Raw genomic sequence first — 19245 nt, forward strand, 5'->3', positions numbered from 1 at the left:
ATACTGATTAATTAAGTGAATGATGTGACTTAGAATCAATGAGCATTAATTTCTTTGTTGGCTAAAAATGTGTAAGTGGAAAAGTTCTGTATTGGCGTCAGCATGGAGGCCAGAATTTGTCAGCCACCCCTGTGGGCCAAAAATTAAGCAATGCCTTACTCTCTAACACTCGGAAGACAGTATTAGAAGGAGTCGTGATCCCGACCATTGCGGAGGTTTTCGGGAACAGCAGCACTGGTGAAAAGACGCCCAAAGCCGGCAGCCCGCACACGCTCTGCTTCCTCCCGCAGGTGCCCCGGCTGCCCATCCCTTCTCGCTGTACAAACCCTCTGCTGTTTTTCCCAGCGCCTGGGGATGGCATCACCTCCTCATTGCTCGCGATGTGTGGTGAGGAGCTGGAGGCTTTCCCCGGCGCGTGTGCATGAGGCTTGTTTTGGTGGAAATGGGAGATGGCCCATTTAAAGCAGAGCGCTTCACTCATTTCCAGCTCCAAGCCCCTGGCACTTCCCAGGGAGCTCTGGGATCCTCTGAGGTCCCCTCAGGGCTGAATTCCCTCATGATTCCATACCTAGCGGGGCTGCCAGGGATCCTTTGGGGCCCCACAGCTGTACTCCAGCTCTCCGCGGGGCATTTTGGAATAGAGGGAATGGAATTTGGAGTCTGTCAATGACACGGTGGGGCCCTGCAGATACAATTCAAGGCCCACGGGGACATTTTGGGGTATCAGGGATGCAATCTGAGGCCCTCTGCACAAAATCTGGGGCCCTGTGCCTGCAATTTTAGGGCCAAGTGGGGCATTTTGGGATGGCAGGGATGTGAGGAGGAAGCATCCCACTGCCTGTGGGACAGACTGAGAAGGACACAGTCTGCTCAGTACACTCAGGGCACTACACATCTGAAGGATACCATGGGCTCGGATGTGGCTTTCCATCTTTATTCATTAATCTACACAAAACTACAACTCTGCTGGGCTCACCGGCACCAGCAGCAACAGAAAACTACAAATCTGCTGGGCTCACCGGCACCAGCAGCAACAGAAAACTACAACTCTGCTGGGCTCACCGGCACCAGCAGCTACAGAAAACTACAACTCTGCTGGGCTCACCAGCACCAGCAGCAAAAGAAAACTACAACTCTGCTGGGCTCACTGGCACCAGCAGCTACAGAAAACTACAACTCTGCTGGGCTCACCGGCACCAGCAGCTACAGAAAACTATAATTCTGCTGGGCTCACCGGCACCAGCAGCAAAAGAAAACTACAACTCTGCTGGGCTCACCGGCACCAGCAGAAACAGAAAACTACAAATCTGGGCTCACCGGCACCAGCAGAAACAGAAAACTATAATTCTGCTGGGCTCACCGGCACCAGCAGCACAGCATTTGGAGAATGACTGATGATCTTCGCCGCACCCTTGGAGCTCGTAGGATCGAGCCAGCGTGGGCTGCCATGGAACTGATCGAGATGTCCTTGTCCGTCTCCAAGGGCTGAAGGGCTGTGACCAAAAGAAACAGAGGCAAGATGAAGCCACGTGTGTGCAGAGCCCCTGCGGGTTCCCCGCAGAGCACTCACCACTGAGGACGTCAGTCTGAGTCTCCAAATCCTGGTCCCTCATGTGTGTCGTGGCGCTCCCTGGGAAGAGAGCTCCGTCATTCCCTGCTCCTGCTGTGCTCCCAGCAGTGTGAGCCCCGGCCCTGCTGCCCTCCCATTCTGCAGGGCTGACCCAGGGGCCGCCAGCAGCCAAAGGGAGTGGGGCTGAGCAAGGCGGTCACCAAGCCCAGCTTGTGGCAAGGGGCAGAGGGAGGCTGAGGCTCGGCATGGGGTGGTTGGGGTTGCCACAGGGTTGCCCCTTGCTGCCAGTGCAGTGGCAAGGAAGTGGCCAGGCTGGCCCAAAAGGGGCCAGGGGCTGTGACTCACTGATGAACCTGACGGCCGCCAGGCGCACGGAGGACTGAGAGTCCCTCAGGTAGGGCAGGCTCTGATGTATGTACTCTTCAGCCCTGCTGCTCCTCCTCAGCAACTGCAGAGAGCACCAGCAATGTCTCCAGGCTTGTCACAGAGTCCCCCAGCTGGCTGGATCAGTCCCTCCTGCCAGCACCCCTCCCTGCTGAGCCCTCCCTCTTGCTGGGTACAGGGAAGGGAGAGGGGCCTCGACAGGAGCCTCTGGGGCTCTGTTCTCGAGGACAGGAACAAGGTCCTCCAGGTCCTGCCCAGCCCTGCGAGCAGCACTCCGTACAGGCTCTGTTCCCCTGACAGACATAGGGCAGGGACAGCCCTCACCCAGCCTGGGCCCTGTGGCTTGTCCTTACCAAGCATTCTCCAAGCTCCCACATCCGCTCTCTCTGCAGCAGGTGCTTGAGCTGCTTCCATTTGAGAAGCTCTGCAGCAGCAAAAAGGGCTTCCCTGGAGGCCTGCAGGACAGCATTATCTCAGACGTGGCACCAGGGCCTGGGCAAAGAGACCTCTTGGCTCTACTCCTGCCATGATTCTGCCCCTAGGAAGCTGTGACTTGTCCTAGCCCAAATGTCTTGAGGTCTCTTGGGGACAGCCCTGCGTGACTGACTGAGGCTTGAAGCCCTGGCCTCTGATACTTGTAGGAAAACTGAGAAACCTCTGGGCTTCTGGGAGCACATATGTTCGGGCCTCGGGTGCTGCCTCAGTGGCCACGGGCTGCTGCAGAGCCCTGCTGCAGCAGGCAGGGCAGGTGTTGAAAATGGCTGAGCCACCTTGTCCACCCCTGCTTGTACAGTTCTGCAGGGACCCTACCCAGGGGCTGCACTGGGGAAGCCCTGCCTGCTGCCAGCAGCCCTTGCCCCAGGCCCTGGGATCCCTGGGAGGTGGCACTCCCCCCATACCAGTGCTCAGCCTCAAAATCCAAACCTTAGCCACGCTGGGGAGATGGTCATTCAGACGGAAGAGAAGAGGGACCAGAGCACTCTGAATGTTCCTCCTCATCTTCTTCTCATCCCTACTCAACACAGCCTTCAGCAGGTCTCTGAAGAGCAACAGGGAGAGCTCTCGCAGCTGGCTGCACTCCTGGTGGGAAGGAGGAAAAGTGAGCTTTGGAACAGCAGCTCCCTGCCCGTGGCTGCGGTGAGGGCGATGCTCCAGGGTCACATTCCAGAGCAGGCAGGAGCAGTGTTTGGCTGCAAAGCCCAGAATCCATTCCAGGAGAGCTGAGCCTGCTCTGAGCACTGCTTGCAGGGCAGGGCTGCAGCGCAGGGCCCGGCTGCAGGGCTCAGGCTCCCACATCAGCCTCACCGAGTCAAAGAGCGGCAGCACCTTCCCCACCAGCATCATGGCGATGGAGCTGGCCTTTGCCTTTTTCAGCTGACCCAGGATATTTCGGAAGACCACAATGATCTTCAGCTTTTCATCTTCACTGCCGGCTTCCAGTATCTTCATCATGCTTGGCAGGAAGGCGTCAACTTTTTTTGCCTTTAGGAAGAAGAGAATTTCCATTTTCTGAAAAGGTTTTGTCTGGACACCTCCCAGGGCAGCCACCCCAGGCCCCACCACAGCAGGGAGGGTCTTTGAAGCAGTCACCCCACATCCTGACTCCCAGCCCAGGCCAAGCCACTGCCCTGCACTCAGCCCCAGGCCCTGGCTGCTGACGTGGCTGCCCCAACATCACCCTGCTCACCATCTCAGCTCTCTCTGACAGCTCAGCGAGGACTTCCAGCAACACGAAGGCCATCAGCACATCGACATGCTCCTGATCGCTCCAGACGTTGGGCTCGTCACCCAACTCCTCCACGTCAATCGGCCCCGAGGACGACTGCAGGAACAAACAGAGCCATGAGGCGCTGGCAGAGGGCTCACGGCAAGGGATCAGGGCCTTTCCTGGCAACTCACGGCTCTGCGAGAGGCGCAGGTGCCTTCTCTGCGAGGGTTGCACCACTGGTTGCGGAGCAAGGTAGCCAATTCCGTTAGGACCTTGTCCAAGATCTCGGGCATGGAGGACAGAGTGTCGCACAGTTCCTGCACAGTGCTGGAAGCCAGGGGCTGCCTCAGCCACAGCGCCGTGGCCAGGACCAGCCCCACAGAGCAGAGCCCATGCTGGGGGTCTCCAGGGGCCCTGCCAGGGAAGCCTGACAGGGTTGAGAGGGAGTTCTGGGAGCACCAAGCTGCCTCTGGACTGGCTTGGCTGGCTTTGGCTGCTGCAGGCCCAGCCAGAGAGCTGGAAAGGTTTGTGGGATGGAGAGCCTGGCTCCCTGAGAAGTCCTGCAGCATTCCTTGGATGTGGCAGACACAAAGTCTTGGGGTCCCACTCCCCACATGGAGCAAGCCCTTCAGATTGTCAGGGCCAGTACCTGTCTCCTTGAAAAACCATCTCACACAGGCTGATGAGCACTGCTGAGCCATACTCGTTGGTCATCAGGAGAAACAGTGACTCCACTTTCTTACAGCCTGACTCCGTGGTGATGCATGGCAGGGTTTCAAGGATGCAGCTCACTATCTTGGGCACCTGGAGAGGAAACAGGTGAGCATGGCACTGCCACTGGAGTGCAGCCATGTCCTCAGCTGCCCTTCCCGTTCCTCTCTGCCACCTTCAGGTGCCCAAGTCACCTGGATTTGTGAGGAAGGGATGGAGGGAGGAACAAGGCCTGACAGGGCTGAAGATGGCAGTCCAGCCCCAGGGCACTTACATCCATCAGCCAGGACTCTGGGTCTCTCATGGCCACATCCAGCATGCTGCTGGGCACCTCCTTGTCAAGGATGCTGTCATCTCTCAATGCCCCAATGGCCTCGAGGATGACGTCTGTCCTCTCGCTAGAGCGGAGATATCTTCCAAAGGCCTACGGCAGGAAGGAAGGAAGGAAGGCATGCCACTGAGTGCCCTGGTGGTGCTGCTTGGCTGGGCAGAGGTTCCTGGCAGTGCTGGCAGCACATCCCTCAGGAAAGCTGACAGCAGTGCCTGCAGTCCCTGTGTGGGAGAGGGTGAGGACAAAGGGCCCTCCACATCGGGGAGGAGGGCTCATGGGCATGGCGTGCTGGCCCTACAGAGAACCAGGCTCTTGCTGGCGGCCAGGAGGGCTGGAGCTGCTGCCAGGACACCAGAGTGCAGCCCGTGTGTTGTCCCTGCTCAGGGATGGCAGCAACCTTCTTGCCAGGGCAGTGAGGCCCCACCGGCCCCACCGGCTCTGGGTCCCTTTGCTCACACAAATGCCCTGCTGATGCCACAGACAAGAGACCCGCAAAGCAGAGGGGGGCTCTTTACCTGGGTACAGTCCTTGGTGCTCAGGGAACACAAGGAGGAGGTGGTCACACCTTCCCAAACGAGCTGGTCTGACCTGTCAATTGGCCTTGACTTGTCTAAACAGCAGGGAAAGCACAGAAAAGTCACTAAGGTCATCAAACCCCCCTGAGATCCGCTTGCAGGACAGCGGGACAGAATCAGGCAAGATTTCTGGAGGGCATCAGCAATAGCTTCCTGCTACAGGCAAGAGGGAGCAGCCATGCTGCTGGATCTGCTCTTCTCTAACGGGGAAGGCTTGGCTTTGGCACCTGGCAGTCAATTGCAGCTTTGGCTGTGGGGGCCACAAGGCAGTGGGGTTCAAGGGCCTGAAAGGAAGGGGAGGAAGGGGAGCAGTAACAAACAGATCCGGGATTTGAGGTGAGCACTCAGCTTCTGTAGCAGAGTGACAGCTGGGATGCTACAGGAAGCAGCTGGGAGGGGCAAAGGAGGTCAGGCAGCAGATCTGTCAAGAGAGCTCTGTGTGCACAGGTGTGAAGGCCACAGCTGCTCTTGCTTTTTTACTTACAGAGGAATTCAGCGAGGGAAAAAAGAGCATGGAAGGCTGTATAGCTTGTTTGTTCACTGGAACATCGGAAAAGAATGAGACGTGCCAGCAGCTTTCCCACGATTGGGATTGAGATGTCTTCAGGGCAGACACGTCCAGAACTGTCTCTTCCAAAGTTGACAGAGGCCTGGATGAGGGAGGCATGAGAAGAAGGGCTAAGAGAAGGAAGTTAGTGCCGAAGACTTGTACCCAAGAGTGTGCCCAGGGCCGGATTCCCGGTGAATCTGAGCTTTGCAGGGCTCTATGGCCCCATCTCTTGGAGCAACCAGCTGGGCAGCAGCCCTGGCATGGAGAGTGGCAGGGAGGGGAGATGGCCTGGCTGGAGGGCGCCTGGTCCTTACCTTCAGAATGGAATAGTTGGACATCAAATAAGTAAGGACACTGATCCTCCCCAGAGCCCTCTCCTGCACAACTTCTCTCTCAGACTTGGTGAAGTCCAGCAGCATCTGGGATGAGAGAAGCTGCTGGTGAGCACCAGAAGCAAACACAGCTCTGCTCCTGGGCCAGACTTGTATCATCCCTCGAGGCTTCCTCCGACCTCACACAAAGTCTGCAGAGGGGTGCCTATCCCTGGGGTCCCTCAGAGGCCTGGACAAAGCTCCCAGGACAACCTTTTGGCCAAGAAGGTGCCACCCTCTGCAGCCACTGTGCCTCAGAGGAGCCTGGTGCCAGCCCCTGCTTCCTCACAGGAGCTGAGCATCCTCCCCACACCACGCCCTGCCTGCTCAGCACTGGACTGGGCAACTCCTCCCCTCCAGGGTGAGGAACGCCCTGGGACCCCCACTCGGCCTGTGCCAGACCTCAAAGATGTCCTGCAGCTCCTGGCTGACATTGGAGACAGGAAAGCTGAGCACCAATGTCCTCAGCATTGTGTCCATGGCCTTCAGGGTCTGCAAAGAGGACAGAGAGCAGTGCCTGTGATTCTGCTCTTCTTTCCCCCACGCCCAGGACACTGATCTGAACTCTCAGTGCCTGAGGAGGAAACCTGAACTACTCAGGAGAGACACAGGGATACACAAACTGCTGGGGACACAGCCACGCCCATGGGAAGGGGACAGAAGGGTGGGCAAGCAACAGCAAGACCTCACCCTGCCTCAGATCTCTGGTCATGGGGCAGCACAGGGTGACCAGGGAGCTGCCCAGAAGGACTGGACACTGCTGGAGCTCAGCCAGCACTTACCTTGATGTAGAGGGAAGCGCCTGAGCGTGGCATTTCCCTTTCTGGGGGAAGCCAGAAGACACTTGAGAAACATGCAGAGAGGAGGCTCTTGGTTTTGCCCTCCAGCACATTCTCCACCAAGCTGCAAGGACACAGGAGAGCCAGTTGGACACTGGTGCTGGGAGCAGCCCCTCAAGGCCTCGTGCACGAGGCCTCGGAGCTCTGGGGCAGGGGGCCCACCTTAATTCATCGATGGCAATCATGGCGAGATACCGGACCCGTAAGGACACATGGTCCCTTGGCTCCTTTTCCAGGATGTCCTGCAGAACACAACCAGGATGGGACCTGGCAGCTGCCAGCACCCAGTGCCTCCAGTCCCTGCCCCACCCAAGTGCTGTCCACACAGGGTCCCAGTGCCAGGGGTGCTTGTCCCCATCCCCAGAACACCAGGTGTCCCCTCACCTTGATGTTGTCCACCACTTCGCACGTTTGGCAGAATAAATCCAGGCCCTGGGTCAAGCCACGTTTCAAGGCGGTTTTGCACAGCACGTAGACACTCTTCAGAAATGTGAACTTGTGGGTGTCCTGGCAGCCAGGGGACAGAGACACAAATGGGGAGTGTGGGAGGGTGGACACAGCCAGCAGCACCAGAGCACTGCCCTGTGGGAAAAGCAGCTCTGCCCAGGCAGCAGCCCTCCACAGCCCAGCAAAGCCCCTGCCAGCAAACGCCAGCACAGCCACTGTCCAACTGGCCCCAATTACCTTGTCAAGGCTGCTGACAAAGGCCATGATGAAATCCACAGCTTCCTCTGCTTCTTCGTATACAGGCAACCAGCTGGAATCTGCCAGAGGGCAAGAGCAGGGAGGGCTGCAGAGGCTCTGGCCACAGAAGAGAGCCAAGGAGACCTACCCTCCACCCAGCCCCATGCCCACCCCCCTGGCACGGCCTTTGCCCTGTGCAGCTCGTGGCTGGAGGCAACCAGCAGAGGAGCTGCTCTGCTGGAGCTGGGAAGGCCCCAGTGCCCTGGGCTGATGGGCAGGAAAGGTCCAGAGCCCCACTGCCCCTCACTGCCCACACCCTGGAGCCCCTCTGCTGTTTTTTCTTGGCAGAGGCTGTGCTGGGGCTGGCCTCCAGCCCTGAGCTGCCCTGGCATTCAGGCGACATCGTGCCTGTCCCCCAGGACTGTTGTTGTCATCGTGCCAGGAAAACGTGATCCTGGCCCCGTGCAGGGTGTGCTGGTGGGCCCCAGCCCTGCCCAGCCCCACGGGGCCCCTCGCTCACCAATCTGCAGTGGCTGCATCGTGGTCGTGTCGTAGAAGGACAAAGGCTGGAGGTATAAAGAGCTGCTCTCCTCGGAAGAGCTGTCCTCCTCCCAGGCCTTCCTGGGGAAGGCGGGGGGTCTCTTCTCCATCCTTTAGGATACACAATATGGGGGATGCTGGGGTGGGTGTTGGGGTGGTGGTGTGGGAATCTTTGGTAAAACACTTCAGCCCCACAGTGATGCCTTAGGTTTTAACTTTTATAGTTTTCAAATCCTGCACTGCCCAGCGTGTAACTCGGAGTTTCTTGTAGCCTGTTAATTTCTGCTCTCTCATGCCAGCCAGACATAACAAGGCCTCTCCAGGCCTGCTCTTCAAGGACACTCAGACTGTCCTAGGCCCAAAATGTATAAACCAAAAGCCTCTGAGAGGGGGGCAAGCTGAGGGGAAATTACATCATTAAACCAAAGCTTGAATTGGAAAAATAACCCTGATATGCAAATGAACCAAGCCTATAAAAGTGTGAAGAACTCGTGACCTGTTGTCCATCTTGGGTCCATCTGGGCAGTGGCCTCTGGCTCCCCAGGGGTACCTTTGAAGGCCTTTCAAATAAACACCTACCTTTATTCCCTTACTCCTGTCTAGTCTCTGTTTCTAGGTGGCCTCTCAAGGCACCAACAGGGCTACCAGGGGTGATGGGGCAAGACAAGCTGCACTCAGGGGCTCCTTGTCAGCTCCAAGCTCCTGCCTGTCACCATCCACCGTGGGCAACAGGCACGCTGACCACGCATGCTGCAGTGGGCTGTCACAGAGGGCCCCACTGTGACACAGCACCTGCCTCTAGCAACGGGTTCCAGGGCTTGTTGACAGGGAACCTGTCCCCAGCAACGGATCCCAGTGACCCACCACCCCGGCAGGGAAGGGCAGTCTGTCCCCCAGGGCACAGGCCTGGCATAGCCTTGGCCACCTGGCTGCTTTCAGGGTGCCTCCAGACCTCCCTGTGCCCTCCCATCCCCTCGGTACATCCCTGGTGCCCTCCCATGGACCCCAGAGCCCCGTGTTCAGACACTCCCATGTGCCTTCAGGACATCCCTTTCCTTCCAGGATACTGCAGAGCCTGACCTCTCTGGGGGGGTGTAGGAGTGCAGATGGGAGCGTGGCAACCTGGGAGGGTGGCAACCACCAGGATAATGCTGTGGTCCTCATCATGCTGGGAGCTCTTGTCCTCTGGTCCAGCCCAGCTGAGCAGCCTGAGCTGGTGCAGGTGCTGCGGGGACCGGGGGCAAACTGGGACCTCTAGAGCACATCAAAAGGTGCACTGGGCTGCTGAAGGGGAAACTGGCCCCACTTTAGCCCCTGGTCCCTGCAGCACTCCTCCATCAGCCTCCTTGCACCCTTAGGAGCCCTTCCTTGGCCCTGATTTTACACAAAAGCTCACCGTTTGCCCTTTCTGGGGCCTGCAGAGGCCGCTCAGGCACAGTCCGACCACGGGACTCCTCCATCTGCCCTGTAGGTGTCTTCAGATCACTCTGGGTCACAGAATCACAGAAACATTAAGTTTGGAAAAGACCCCCAAGATCATCAAGTCCAACCTTTGACCAATCACCACCTTGTCAATTAAACCAGAGCACTGAGTGCCACATCCAGTCGTTTCTTGAGTGCCTCCAGGAATGGGGACTCCCTTCCAAAGCCTGAAAACTGTTTCCATTAAGAAATTCTTCCTAATGATTACAGACAAACATCTCCTGAGGCCTTCAGTGCACTCCTGCCACCCCTGCAGAAATGCCCCTGGATGGAGGGCTTGCAATGCTGGACTCTACAAAAAACACTTTATTCCCCCCAGCAATCTCCCAGAGCTGTTGGTTATGTCCCAGAGCCTTCTCAGGATCCCTCCTGTCCCCTCCTGAGGCACTCCCGGTGATGGAGGCACTCTGTCTGTCCTAGCTGGGACTCCTGAAGCTGCTCTCTAACCCCTCACTGCAGAGGCTGGTGGAGCCCTCAAACCTGTGGTGGAGCCTGCGTTGGCCATGAAGGCACCTCAGAGCTGCAGCCTGTGCTGGTGGGCAGGGATGGGGAGATGGTCTGCCTGGAGGGACCCGGTCCTTACCTCCAGAGTGGAATAATTGGATGGCAAAAGGGTCAGGACACCAATCCTGCCCACAGCCCTCTCCCACACAACTCTCTCAGCTCTGGTGAAGTCCAGCAGCATCTGGGGTGAGAGAAGGTGCTGGTGAGCACTGGAGCAGACACTCTCCAGGCTGAGGAACGCCCTGGGACCCCCACTCTGCCTGTGCCAGACCTCAAAGATGTCCTGCAGCTCCTGGCTGACACTGGAGACAGGAAAGCTGAGCACCAATGTCCTCAGCATTGTGTCCATGGCCTTCAGCGTCTGCAAAGAGCACAGAGAGCAGTGCCTGTGATTCTGCTCTTCTTTCCCCCACGCCCAGGACACTGATCTGAACTCTCAGTGCCTGAGGAGGAAACCTGAACTGCTCAGGAGAGACACAGGGATACACAAACTGCTGGGGACACAGCCACGCCCATGGGAAGGGGACAGAAGGGTGGGCAAGCAACAGCAAGACCTCACCCTGCCTCAGATCTCTGGTCATGGGGCAGCACAGGGTGACCAGGGAGCTGCCCAGAAGGACTGGACACTGCTGGAGCTCAGCCAGCACTTACCTTGATGTAGAGGGAAGCGCCTGAGCGTGGCATTTCCCTTTCTGGGGGAAGCCAGAAGACACTTGAGAAACATGCAGAGAGGAGGCTCTTGGTTTTGCCCTCCAGCACATTCTCCACCAAGCTGCAAGGACACAGGAGAGCCAGTTGGACACTGGTGCTGGGAGCAGCCCCTCGAGGCCTCGTGCAGGGGACCCACAAGGGATGAGCAGATTCCCCCCCAGAACACCGGGTGTCCCCTCACCTTGATTTTTTTCCTGAGTGGCAGAATAAATCCAGGCCCTGGCATAAGCCACGATTCCAAGTGGTTCTGCACAGGGAGGGGACCAGGAGAGTCTTCTGGCTGCTCTGGGCTGGGGTCCCCAAGGCTGCAGGAGCAGCCAAGCCAGCTCATGGGGCAGCTGGAGGGCAGAAGGAAACAGACCCCCCTTGGGCACCACAGCTGCTCGCAGCCCCCTTGGTCAGGGACAAGGACATCTGCCCCTGGAGGGACCTTTTCTCAGGCAAATGTGGTTACATATTGAAAAAAAATTGGAAGAGAAAAACACCTTTTGCTCTCAGCCCTTCTCAATCCCACTGCTTCTGGAGAGGTTTGGATATTTTTTAGTAATGACCTCAAGTGCATCATCCACTGCTGCTCCATTACAAGGCCAGATTGGGCTCTAGGGCTGATTTACTCAGGGGGACATTGGGCAGCAGAACCTTTGGTACCTCTATGTGAGAGCATTGAAACTACAGGCAGTAATTCAGGGGTCAGAAAAACCACAGCTCACTTTAGGGCCTCGACCCAGACATGGGGGGGTACATACAGGAGAAAGTTTTACTGCTACCACTCATAACAGCAGCTTTACTAAACCCCTAAAAAACAATTACTGTTGGAGTTGAAAAATAATGAAGTAGGTAAATCATTTACAGGGAGGGGGAGAGGGCCTGTTTAAAACCCTATCAACTGTGACTGCTCTGAAGCAGCCCCCAGAGCCTGCAACAGTCTTCAGTTAGGTGCACATTATTTAATTGGTTTCAAGTGATTTTCTGGACTGCTAATCACCATGACGTAATTAAAAACCTGGGCAGCATGTTGCTAATGCCATAGCACATCAGAGATGTTAAACTCTTGAGAGTTCCTGGAATAGGGATGGCTGCTCCCCTTGCCTGGAGTGTTGTGAAACAACCAGAAAGGAGATGTCTGCAGGTGACTGAAGCAGAGGGAGGCAGGCAAGTGGCCACCAGTAGCTGCTGAGGAGTCAAGGTGAAATATTCATACACATTTTAAAAAACATCCACTGCTCATGAAAATACAGATTTTGAAAAGCCATGACTTTTGGAAGGAACACAAGTTCTCCTTCTTACAGACATAGGCTGTCTCACTGAAAAAAAGGTGAAAAAAAGAAAAAATGAAGTTTTGCTTCACAGTTGGAGTTGTTTAACTCCTCATTAAATGGTTTGTGGTCTCCATGATCCTCATGAGGTGATGAATCTTTCTCATGCTTCTCAGGACCAGCTGAGAGCAGCTGAATAAAGCCCAGCCATGCTTTCACCCTCGTGTGTACAGGGTCGTGGGGGGAGAAAAGGGGACTAAAAAAAGAGGGCCAGTAACTCAGTGTGAAGAAGGGATGGAGACTGCAAGCTCTGATGGATGCTGGAGAGCACCTCTTCCCTGGAAAGGCACCATTGGATCAGCTTCGTCTGCTTAAAGACTTTCTGCAACACGATCCTGAAAGCACAACAGTTCATCTCATGGCTTTCTGCTGCACAGCTCATTTTCCACAAAGCTCCAGCTAACTGGGCTGCAGCCCATCCATGAAGGACTTTCAGGTTTTTTGGTTCGTTTAACTTTCCTTTTTACCCCAGTGTTGATACAGCTGAACCTCAGCAGCACGGCTATGGCAGGTTTCTTGTAGAACCACAGATGTGGCAGGTGTATCTAACACTGGTGTCAGGGGCTAACACAGAGCACTCACCCAGCCAAAGCTGCTCTGCCACTTCACACAGCCAGTGTGAGAAGATCAAGGGGCAACTCGAACATTTCCTCACCCACTGGCTACAGCAGAGGTTCACAGGAATGCAATCACTTGGCAGCATGGGAGGCAGGAGGAATACTTCCACAGGAAACAGCAATTTTAGAACAGGAGCCTACTCCCAAATCGACGGGCTCCAGGGAGGAATTGCCACCTCTGCTGATCACCAGAACCATCCCCTTGTATCTCCACGGGCTCTGTTCTCCAGCAAGGACAGTGGGGGCATCTGGCTCATGGGACTCACCTCCATCTCAGACATCCTGCAAAGAACAGGGCAAAGCTCTCCAGTTCCTTCAGGGTTTGCCTTGTGCTGCTTATTCCCCCTGTCCCCATCCAGTGCCCTGCAGAGATGCCAGTAGGACAGGCCAGGTAGGTGAGAGAGGCTGGAACTTCAACCATAGAGAAAACTCCAGAACCACTTCCAGACACCATGGTCCTGCAACACAGGGAGCCTGCCTGCTGTGAGAGTTTTGAAGGATTGTCTTTAAACCAGCAGGCTTTTAGTTCAGGAGGAGCACATCCACAAGCACATCAACACCTGTGAAACCACAGCCCATGACAGTTTGTGCACTGGGGTGATATGGACTGAAATCAAACACCCTTCCAGCTCCACCCTTCCTGGTCTGACAACTGAGCCAAAAATTTTGCTAAAGCACATCCAGCCCCACATGCTTCAGTCCCCAACTGTGATGGTGAAGCATCTCCCACCATGCAACAGCGCTGCTTCCACATGTAAACATCATAGAAAACTGAAAAATGAAAATGTTTTAGCATACCCCCAAACCTATTATGTCCAAAAGAAGCAGGACTCTCCTTGCTTTCCAGGGAAAACAGGAGGTGAAATTAGAAGCCGCTGTTAGAGGAAACATGAGTCATGCTGTTCTAACAGACTTTGGCTTTATCTGCACTTGCCCAGCCTGAGGAGTCACTGAAATGAGAATTCCCTTTTTAATGATTAGATTATTGCTTGGAAGAGAACAGTTTGTGTTTGTGCATTTGTTTTGTTGCCTTCTTGTGCTTTCTAAAGGCTTTCCAAGTAAACACTTCCCAGCAGAGCTGAACAGGATTCAGTATGTGCTGCTTTGGGCTTTGGAAACTTGGGAAATTTCCCTCACTTCCTCTGTTCCCCTCAACATTTTGGCAGTGACAGGTAGAAAACCCCCACTCTGAGCAGGGATGTAACGTAAAAGGAATGCTTGTCTCCACAGAGCAGCTGTCTGGCTCAGCCACTGGAACATGCCACTCATTTCTGTGGCAGTGCTGCTGGCAGCTGGGACAGCAGAGCCTTTCCAAAGCTCATGGGGAGCATCTCCAGCTTGCACGAGCTGGGCTCAACTGGGAGGATCCTCGCTGGGGGATTCAGAGAGGTTTCTTGGCCTTAGCAGCCTCCCCCATCATTTATTGCAGCCTCTGCTCCCTTTCATGAGCACAATCCAGGATAATGTGTCTGTTGACAATTGCAGCTCCTGACCTCATTATGAGAGCAGTGTGTGTTAAATCCTTCAGTGAGGCTCCTGGAGACCACACTGCAGGCCACAGCACTGCCTGGCTCCTGGAGGAGCAGGACAACCTCTGTACACTAAAGACATTTCATCAGCATTTGTCAGCTCAGCACAAAGACCATCAGCCTCAAAGACTTCTCCCTCAAAAGGTGTCCCTGCCCACAGCAGGGGGTGAAACTGGATGGTCTTTAAGATCCCTTCCAACCCAAGCCTTTCTAATATGAACCATAGCATTACCCTGAAATGCAGAGGAACCACCTGTGTTTGCAATCCTTTATAGCAGGGCATCACCATGCCTGCACTGAGTCATGTATGAGGGGAAAAAAAAAAAATTCAGCACGTTAGTCACAAGAGATCAAAATCACTTCCTTGCATTATGAATCTGTAAGCACTAATCTGCAACTCTTCTGCCAGAAATGAGGTAATTATTATCTCAAAGAAAAAAAATACTCTTTATCAGATAACTTTCAAAAGCACAGTAATAAAAGAATCACAACTTCAGTCCTTAGCAAGTAAACAGGAGCAAAGATCTCGACAACAAACACAGGCAATGTAGGCAGAACAATAACTTCACTTCCCAGAACCTGCTCCCATTTTCTGCTAGGTTTTAGTTCAATCATGTCCAATCACATGGGAAAGACTCTTCCAGCAGAATTCCCCCTGGTTGGCCCTTCCCAACAAGATCACCTCTCCATGGTCATGTATCCTTTTAGTGCCACATCCGAGCTCAAACCTGTCCCTAAGCTTTCATAGCTGTACCCACAGAAAGAGCCATGGACCAGCTCAATCAGCACTCCAGCAGGGACACAAATAAAGTGAGGGACCTCAGTACGGGTGACAGCTGTCCCAGAGCCCCACAAATCAAAATCACAGCCAGTGAAGGGGTGACAGCAGCTGAGACCTGCTCAGCCCACGCCTGGAGTGCCAGAGGCTGTTGTTTATCAGCAGAATGTGTCCTCTGGAGCAAAGCTGAGGCTTTACAAGAACAGGTGAATCTGTGGAGAGCAACTCATTTTCTTAACCACATAATATTTGAAAGACTTGTTTCATCCCAAATTCAGAGGTTGAGGAAGAAAAGAGATTAAAGATGGGACAGCAAATTATCAAAAGCATAAATGGCACAATGCAACACCCCTATGAGGAGCAGGAATACAAAACAAATCTTTAAAGGAGATTAAAGTGAATAAGAAGGACATTCAACTGGAAAAAATGGGGTGACATGCTCTGAGGATAATGAGTCCAAAAGGATAACCAGGATAACACATCCTCTCAGGATGGAGCGCTTTCTCACTGATGACCTCATTTCATCTGGCCACCACCACCAGCGTTTCTGTAAAAGGTACAAATGCATCTGATCTCTCTTCAAAACTTAAGCAGGTGCTCAGGTTGATGACTCAAACGTGAGTCACCAAAGGATTTTGCTCACATACCAACTCAGAGCTGCACAAGCCTTTGGAGAAATACTTGTAATGGAGGAGTGGCATTTCAAGCACCCTAAATCTTGAGTGCTCCTCAAAAATGTTTCAACAATTGCAGTTGATGTATATTGAACATGGACACTTTTCTCCAGCCAAGTGCAGTGTTCCCTCCATGATAAATGCAATTTATTTTTACATTAAAACTGTTTTAATAACTTGCACTCGTAATCATTGCAATCACAGATCAGGATTGCTGTACTTCACAGTAGAAGATCCAAATGCCTTGCAATTAATTTTGTATTTTTATTCTCCATCAGGCTTTTCCTTCAGGCCTACAGAAATACTTCAGTAGTCCCCAGAATGAGAAAATGATGTTTCACCACTCTGCTAATGAGAGCACTTCCTTTACAATATCACTGCTGAGTAACTTTCACCTGGCTCTGGCACACGCTCCTACCCATGTGCTAATTCACTCTGGAATATTAATGACGTGACTCAGTGGGATGTTGAGTCACCAGTGATGAAATACCTGTCCCCACACAGCCCAGCTCATCATAACAGCAGCAGGAGCAAACAAGCTCATCCAGAGCTGCCGTACAAGGAGCAGGGACAGATGTGGCTCTTTAGGGACATCCCTCCCAGGCAAGCCCCTGTGCTCTGGCAGTGCCACAGAAACCAAAGGGAGACAGGACCTGGGGCCCTGTGCAGGGGAAGGTCTGGCTGCTCTGCAGAGGGTGAGGAAAAGACAGATTTATTTGTAGCCTTAATAGTGCCTAAGGAAATTTCCCCATTTCCTGTTATCCCCATTACTGCCTCCACACTGCAGGAGGTGCCTTCTCCTCCTTTCTGCTCCCTGCCTTCCATCTCAGGGCCACAGGGCAGATGTGGTGGATAAGAATCTAATGACTCCTGCCTGGACAGGATTCCAGATGTCTCCATCTCACTGGGAAGTCACACACATGCAGAGTGCAGCCCAGAGAGAACATCACCACAGCTGAGAGAAGGAGATGACTCAAACCCTGGCACAGACCTAGTTCCTTCCTTCAGGAACCAGCAGATACAGGAAGAGCCTCAGACAGCCTCATCACACAATCTGGACCTTCCTTCCCTTTCCCTTTGGCAGCTCTTGGGAAGACTGACAGCCTGTTTGGCTCACTGCAGCCTCAGCCTTTGTCTCTAAGTTCTTGTCCTTTATTCCAGTGAGAGTTGCAGAGAGGGCATCCGAGCCTGCTCCTCCTTCCCTCTTGGGATGAGCAGTGCTGCTCTGGGGATTCCCCTCAGCTGGGGGAAACTCCAAGTCCCCAAAAGGCTCCTGCATAACCCCACTGAACAGCCAAGGACTTTGCCAGGGAGGAGGAATCTAAGCAGCCCTCACCTTTCTGGGAAAGGGAAATGCGAACCTGTGAAGTTTATTCACCGAGCAGGTTGGATTTCTTCTTGCTGGGAAGGTCACCACGCCGTTTTTCACGAGATTTTATTCGTTGCTGCAACTTTCCTACTGAATCTCACAATTTAAACTCCTTTTTAAGCACCCACCCAGTTCGCCAGTGACTCTACCCCAGCTCAGCTGCCAGACAAAGCAGCCACCCCTCAAGCAATGCCCCAAAATAGAAATCATCACCATATGCGTCTGTCAGAGCTTTTGGGGGGCTACAGATGTGGGAACAGCTATGTCAGGACTAAGGCACGAATCACCACCCCGGAGTGACCCTTTTCCCAGGGAGATGCAAGTCCCACCACTCCTCACGGAATGCTTGGCTGCCTCCCAGCCACGGACTTGCAGCCTGAGGCTTCTAAAATGCACAACTCCCTACTTTCCCCAATTAGGTGTTAAACTCTTCTCTCAGCTCACGGATAAAGCCTGAAAGCTCCAACTCGACCTGGAGCTTTTGCAAAGGCAATTTAAAGGAGCTGAATCCTTTACAATAAGGCTTACAGAAGGATTAAAGGAGCTGGAAGCTGAACACAGACCTCACACGGACCTCCCCAGTCTCAACTCGATGCCTCATTCACAATGGCAGCCTCTTGCATTCTCTGCAATCAGAAAAATCTTCATAAAAAAGGAAAAGTAAAAATAGTAATACGAAGAGTGCCGACACCCAGAATGCAGAACTAATCCACTAGGGTTTAGTTATGGATTACTTTGCCACTGTCACCTCACTGTCTAACAACGGTTAAGAAATTTTTGTCAGTCAAACCTATTTTAGCAGATAGAAACATTAGCGATGTTGCATGGGAAACACTGAATTTGAGGCTTTATTTCACCACTGCACAGAGCCACATAAATTGCCCTCCACTGCTGTCACTGTTATCCCCAGAGAGATGGTGAAAATCACGATGCAAGTCCAGGTCAGATGATGTGGCTGAAGCAGCCTCGTTTAATCACCCATACCTTTTATAGCATGGCTCCTAAAAGAGAAATTACAGCCTACTGACCCACCACCTCTCAAGGTGATAGGTTGAGCAGTAAGGCACCCATTTCCAAATATTATTCTTCAAGAAGGAAAATAATTTTCACAGTCCTCATAACAACCTGCAGGTGTAAAAATGGTTTACATTCTCTCAAACTGTTGTCCATCCAGTTCTCATGAAGACAAAAGCTTTCACAGAGAAACTGTGAGAAGCTGGATTTCTCTAACTGCCCTCTCGTGAGAAAGAAAAGTTTCACAGGAAAATTCCTCTGCCAGCACTTCCTAGTGTCCACACACTGCAAGAGAAAAAACAGTCCCTCCTGAACAAGTGTTTCCTATGTTAAAAAAAAACACAATTCAGTTTTAAAATTTCCCCTCTCTCCCGGATGCTGGGTTAATTAATAGAAGAGACTGCAAGAGAGGAAGGGTTAGAATAACAGAGCACCACTGAGACCAGGAGCACTGAAACTGAGCTGGAGCAGGGTTGGGCTGCTGGATGGAGTAAACCAAAACCAGCAGAGGCATTAATCCAATCTGTCATCTTCTTCTCTGTTTAGGAATAGCATAGAATCACAGAAGGGTTTGGATTAGAAGGGACCTTAAAGCTCATCCAGTTCCATACCCTGCCATGGGCAGGGACACCTTTCACTGTCCCAGGGTGCTCCAAGCCCCATCCAACCTGGCCTTGGACACTTCCAGGGATGGGGCAACCACAGCTTCTCTGGGCACCCTGTGCCAGGGCCTGCCCACCCTCACAGGGAAGAATTTTTTCCTAATATCCCATCTACAGACAAAGATTGTTGCTACAGCATCCAGAGTTGCTGTTGAGGTAAATTCCAATCACCCAAGAGTTGTCTACCTGTGACTGAACCTGTATTCACACAGAAACTCGGTGAAAGATTTCAGAGCACCAGGTTCAGATCCCGGCTGCTTTGAGCTGGGAGCTGTGATCCAACAAAAACTGTGGCACCCAGACCTCCTGCCTGATGCCCATCCCAT

At 53.4% G+C, this 19245-nt stretch overlaps 1 protein-coding gene across 7 annotated transcripts; it reads right to left on the reverse strand.

Annotated features, from left to right (window-relative positions):
• Positions 1–918: 918 nt before the first annotated feature.
• On the reverse strand, positions 919–18842 carry LOC121666746. Of its 7 annotated transcripts, none has more exons than XM_042032676.1 (22): positions 11142–18842; positions 10901–11021; positions 10521–10610; positions 10329–10430; positions 9660–9750; positions 7724–7803; positions 7424–7546; positions 7202–7281; positions 6983–7103; positions 6603–6692; positions 6144–6248; positions 5764–5929; positions 5220–5314; positions 4648–4797; positions 4312–4466; positions 3854–3989; positions 3642–3776; positions 3260–3436; positions 2879–3034; positions 2308–2409; positions 1916–2018; positions 919–1630 (listed from the first exon to the last, which is right to left on the reverse strand). In XM_042032676.1, exons 2-22 carry the CDS (start codon positions 10931–10933, stop codon positions 1314–1316), a joined length of 2607 nt encoding a protein of 868 aa, XP_041888610.1. In that variant the 5' UTR covers positions 10934–11021; positions 11142–18842; the 3' UTR covers positions 919–1313. The 7 variants fall into 7 exon arrangements, with proteins under 7 accessions (XP_041888610.1, XP_041888612.1, XP_041888609.1 ...); XM_042032678.1 differs by having other exon boundaries at positions 919–1493; positions 1571–1630; positions 10901–18841; XM_042032675.1 differs by having other exon boundaries at positions 10901–18842.
• Positions 18843–19245: the final 403 nt, after the last annotated feature.

The sequence above is a fragment of the Corvus kubaryi genome, unplaced genomic scaffold (genome assembly GCF_017639235.1).
Source record: "Corvus kubaryi isolate FWS band 111438036 unplaced genomic scaffold, C.kubaryi_AGA036_p1.0 37353, whole genome shotgun sequence".
Classification (NCBI taxonomy): domain Eukaryota; kingdom Metazoa; phylum Chordata; class Aves; order Passeriformes; family Corvidae; genus Corvus; species Corvus kubaryi.

Bases quoted from the DNA above. Each gene is read 5' to 3' on its own strand.
- LOC121666746 (XM_042032676.1), bottom strand. From the start codon at position 10,933: ATGCCACGCTCAGGCGCTTCCCTCTACATCAAG. The intron at 7,804-9,659 runs GTGAGCTTTTGT...GCCCTCTGGCAG, and splicing joins GGCCCCAGAAAGGGCAAACG to ATTCCAGCTGGTTGCCTGTA. The intron at 7,104-7,201 runs GTGGGCCCCCTG...GTGTCCTTGCAG, and splicing joins ATTGCCATCGATGAATTAAG to CTTGGTGGAGAATGTGCTGG.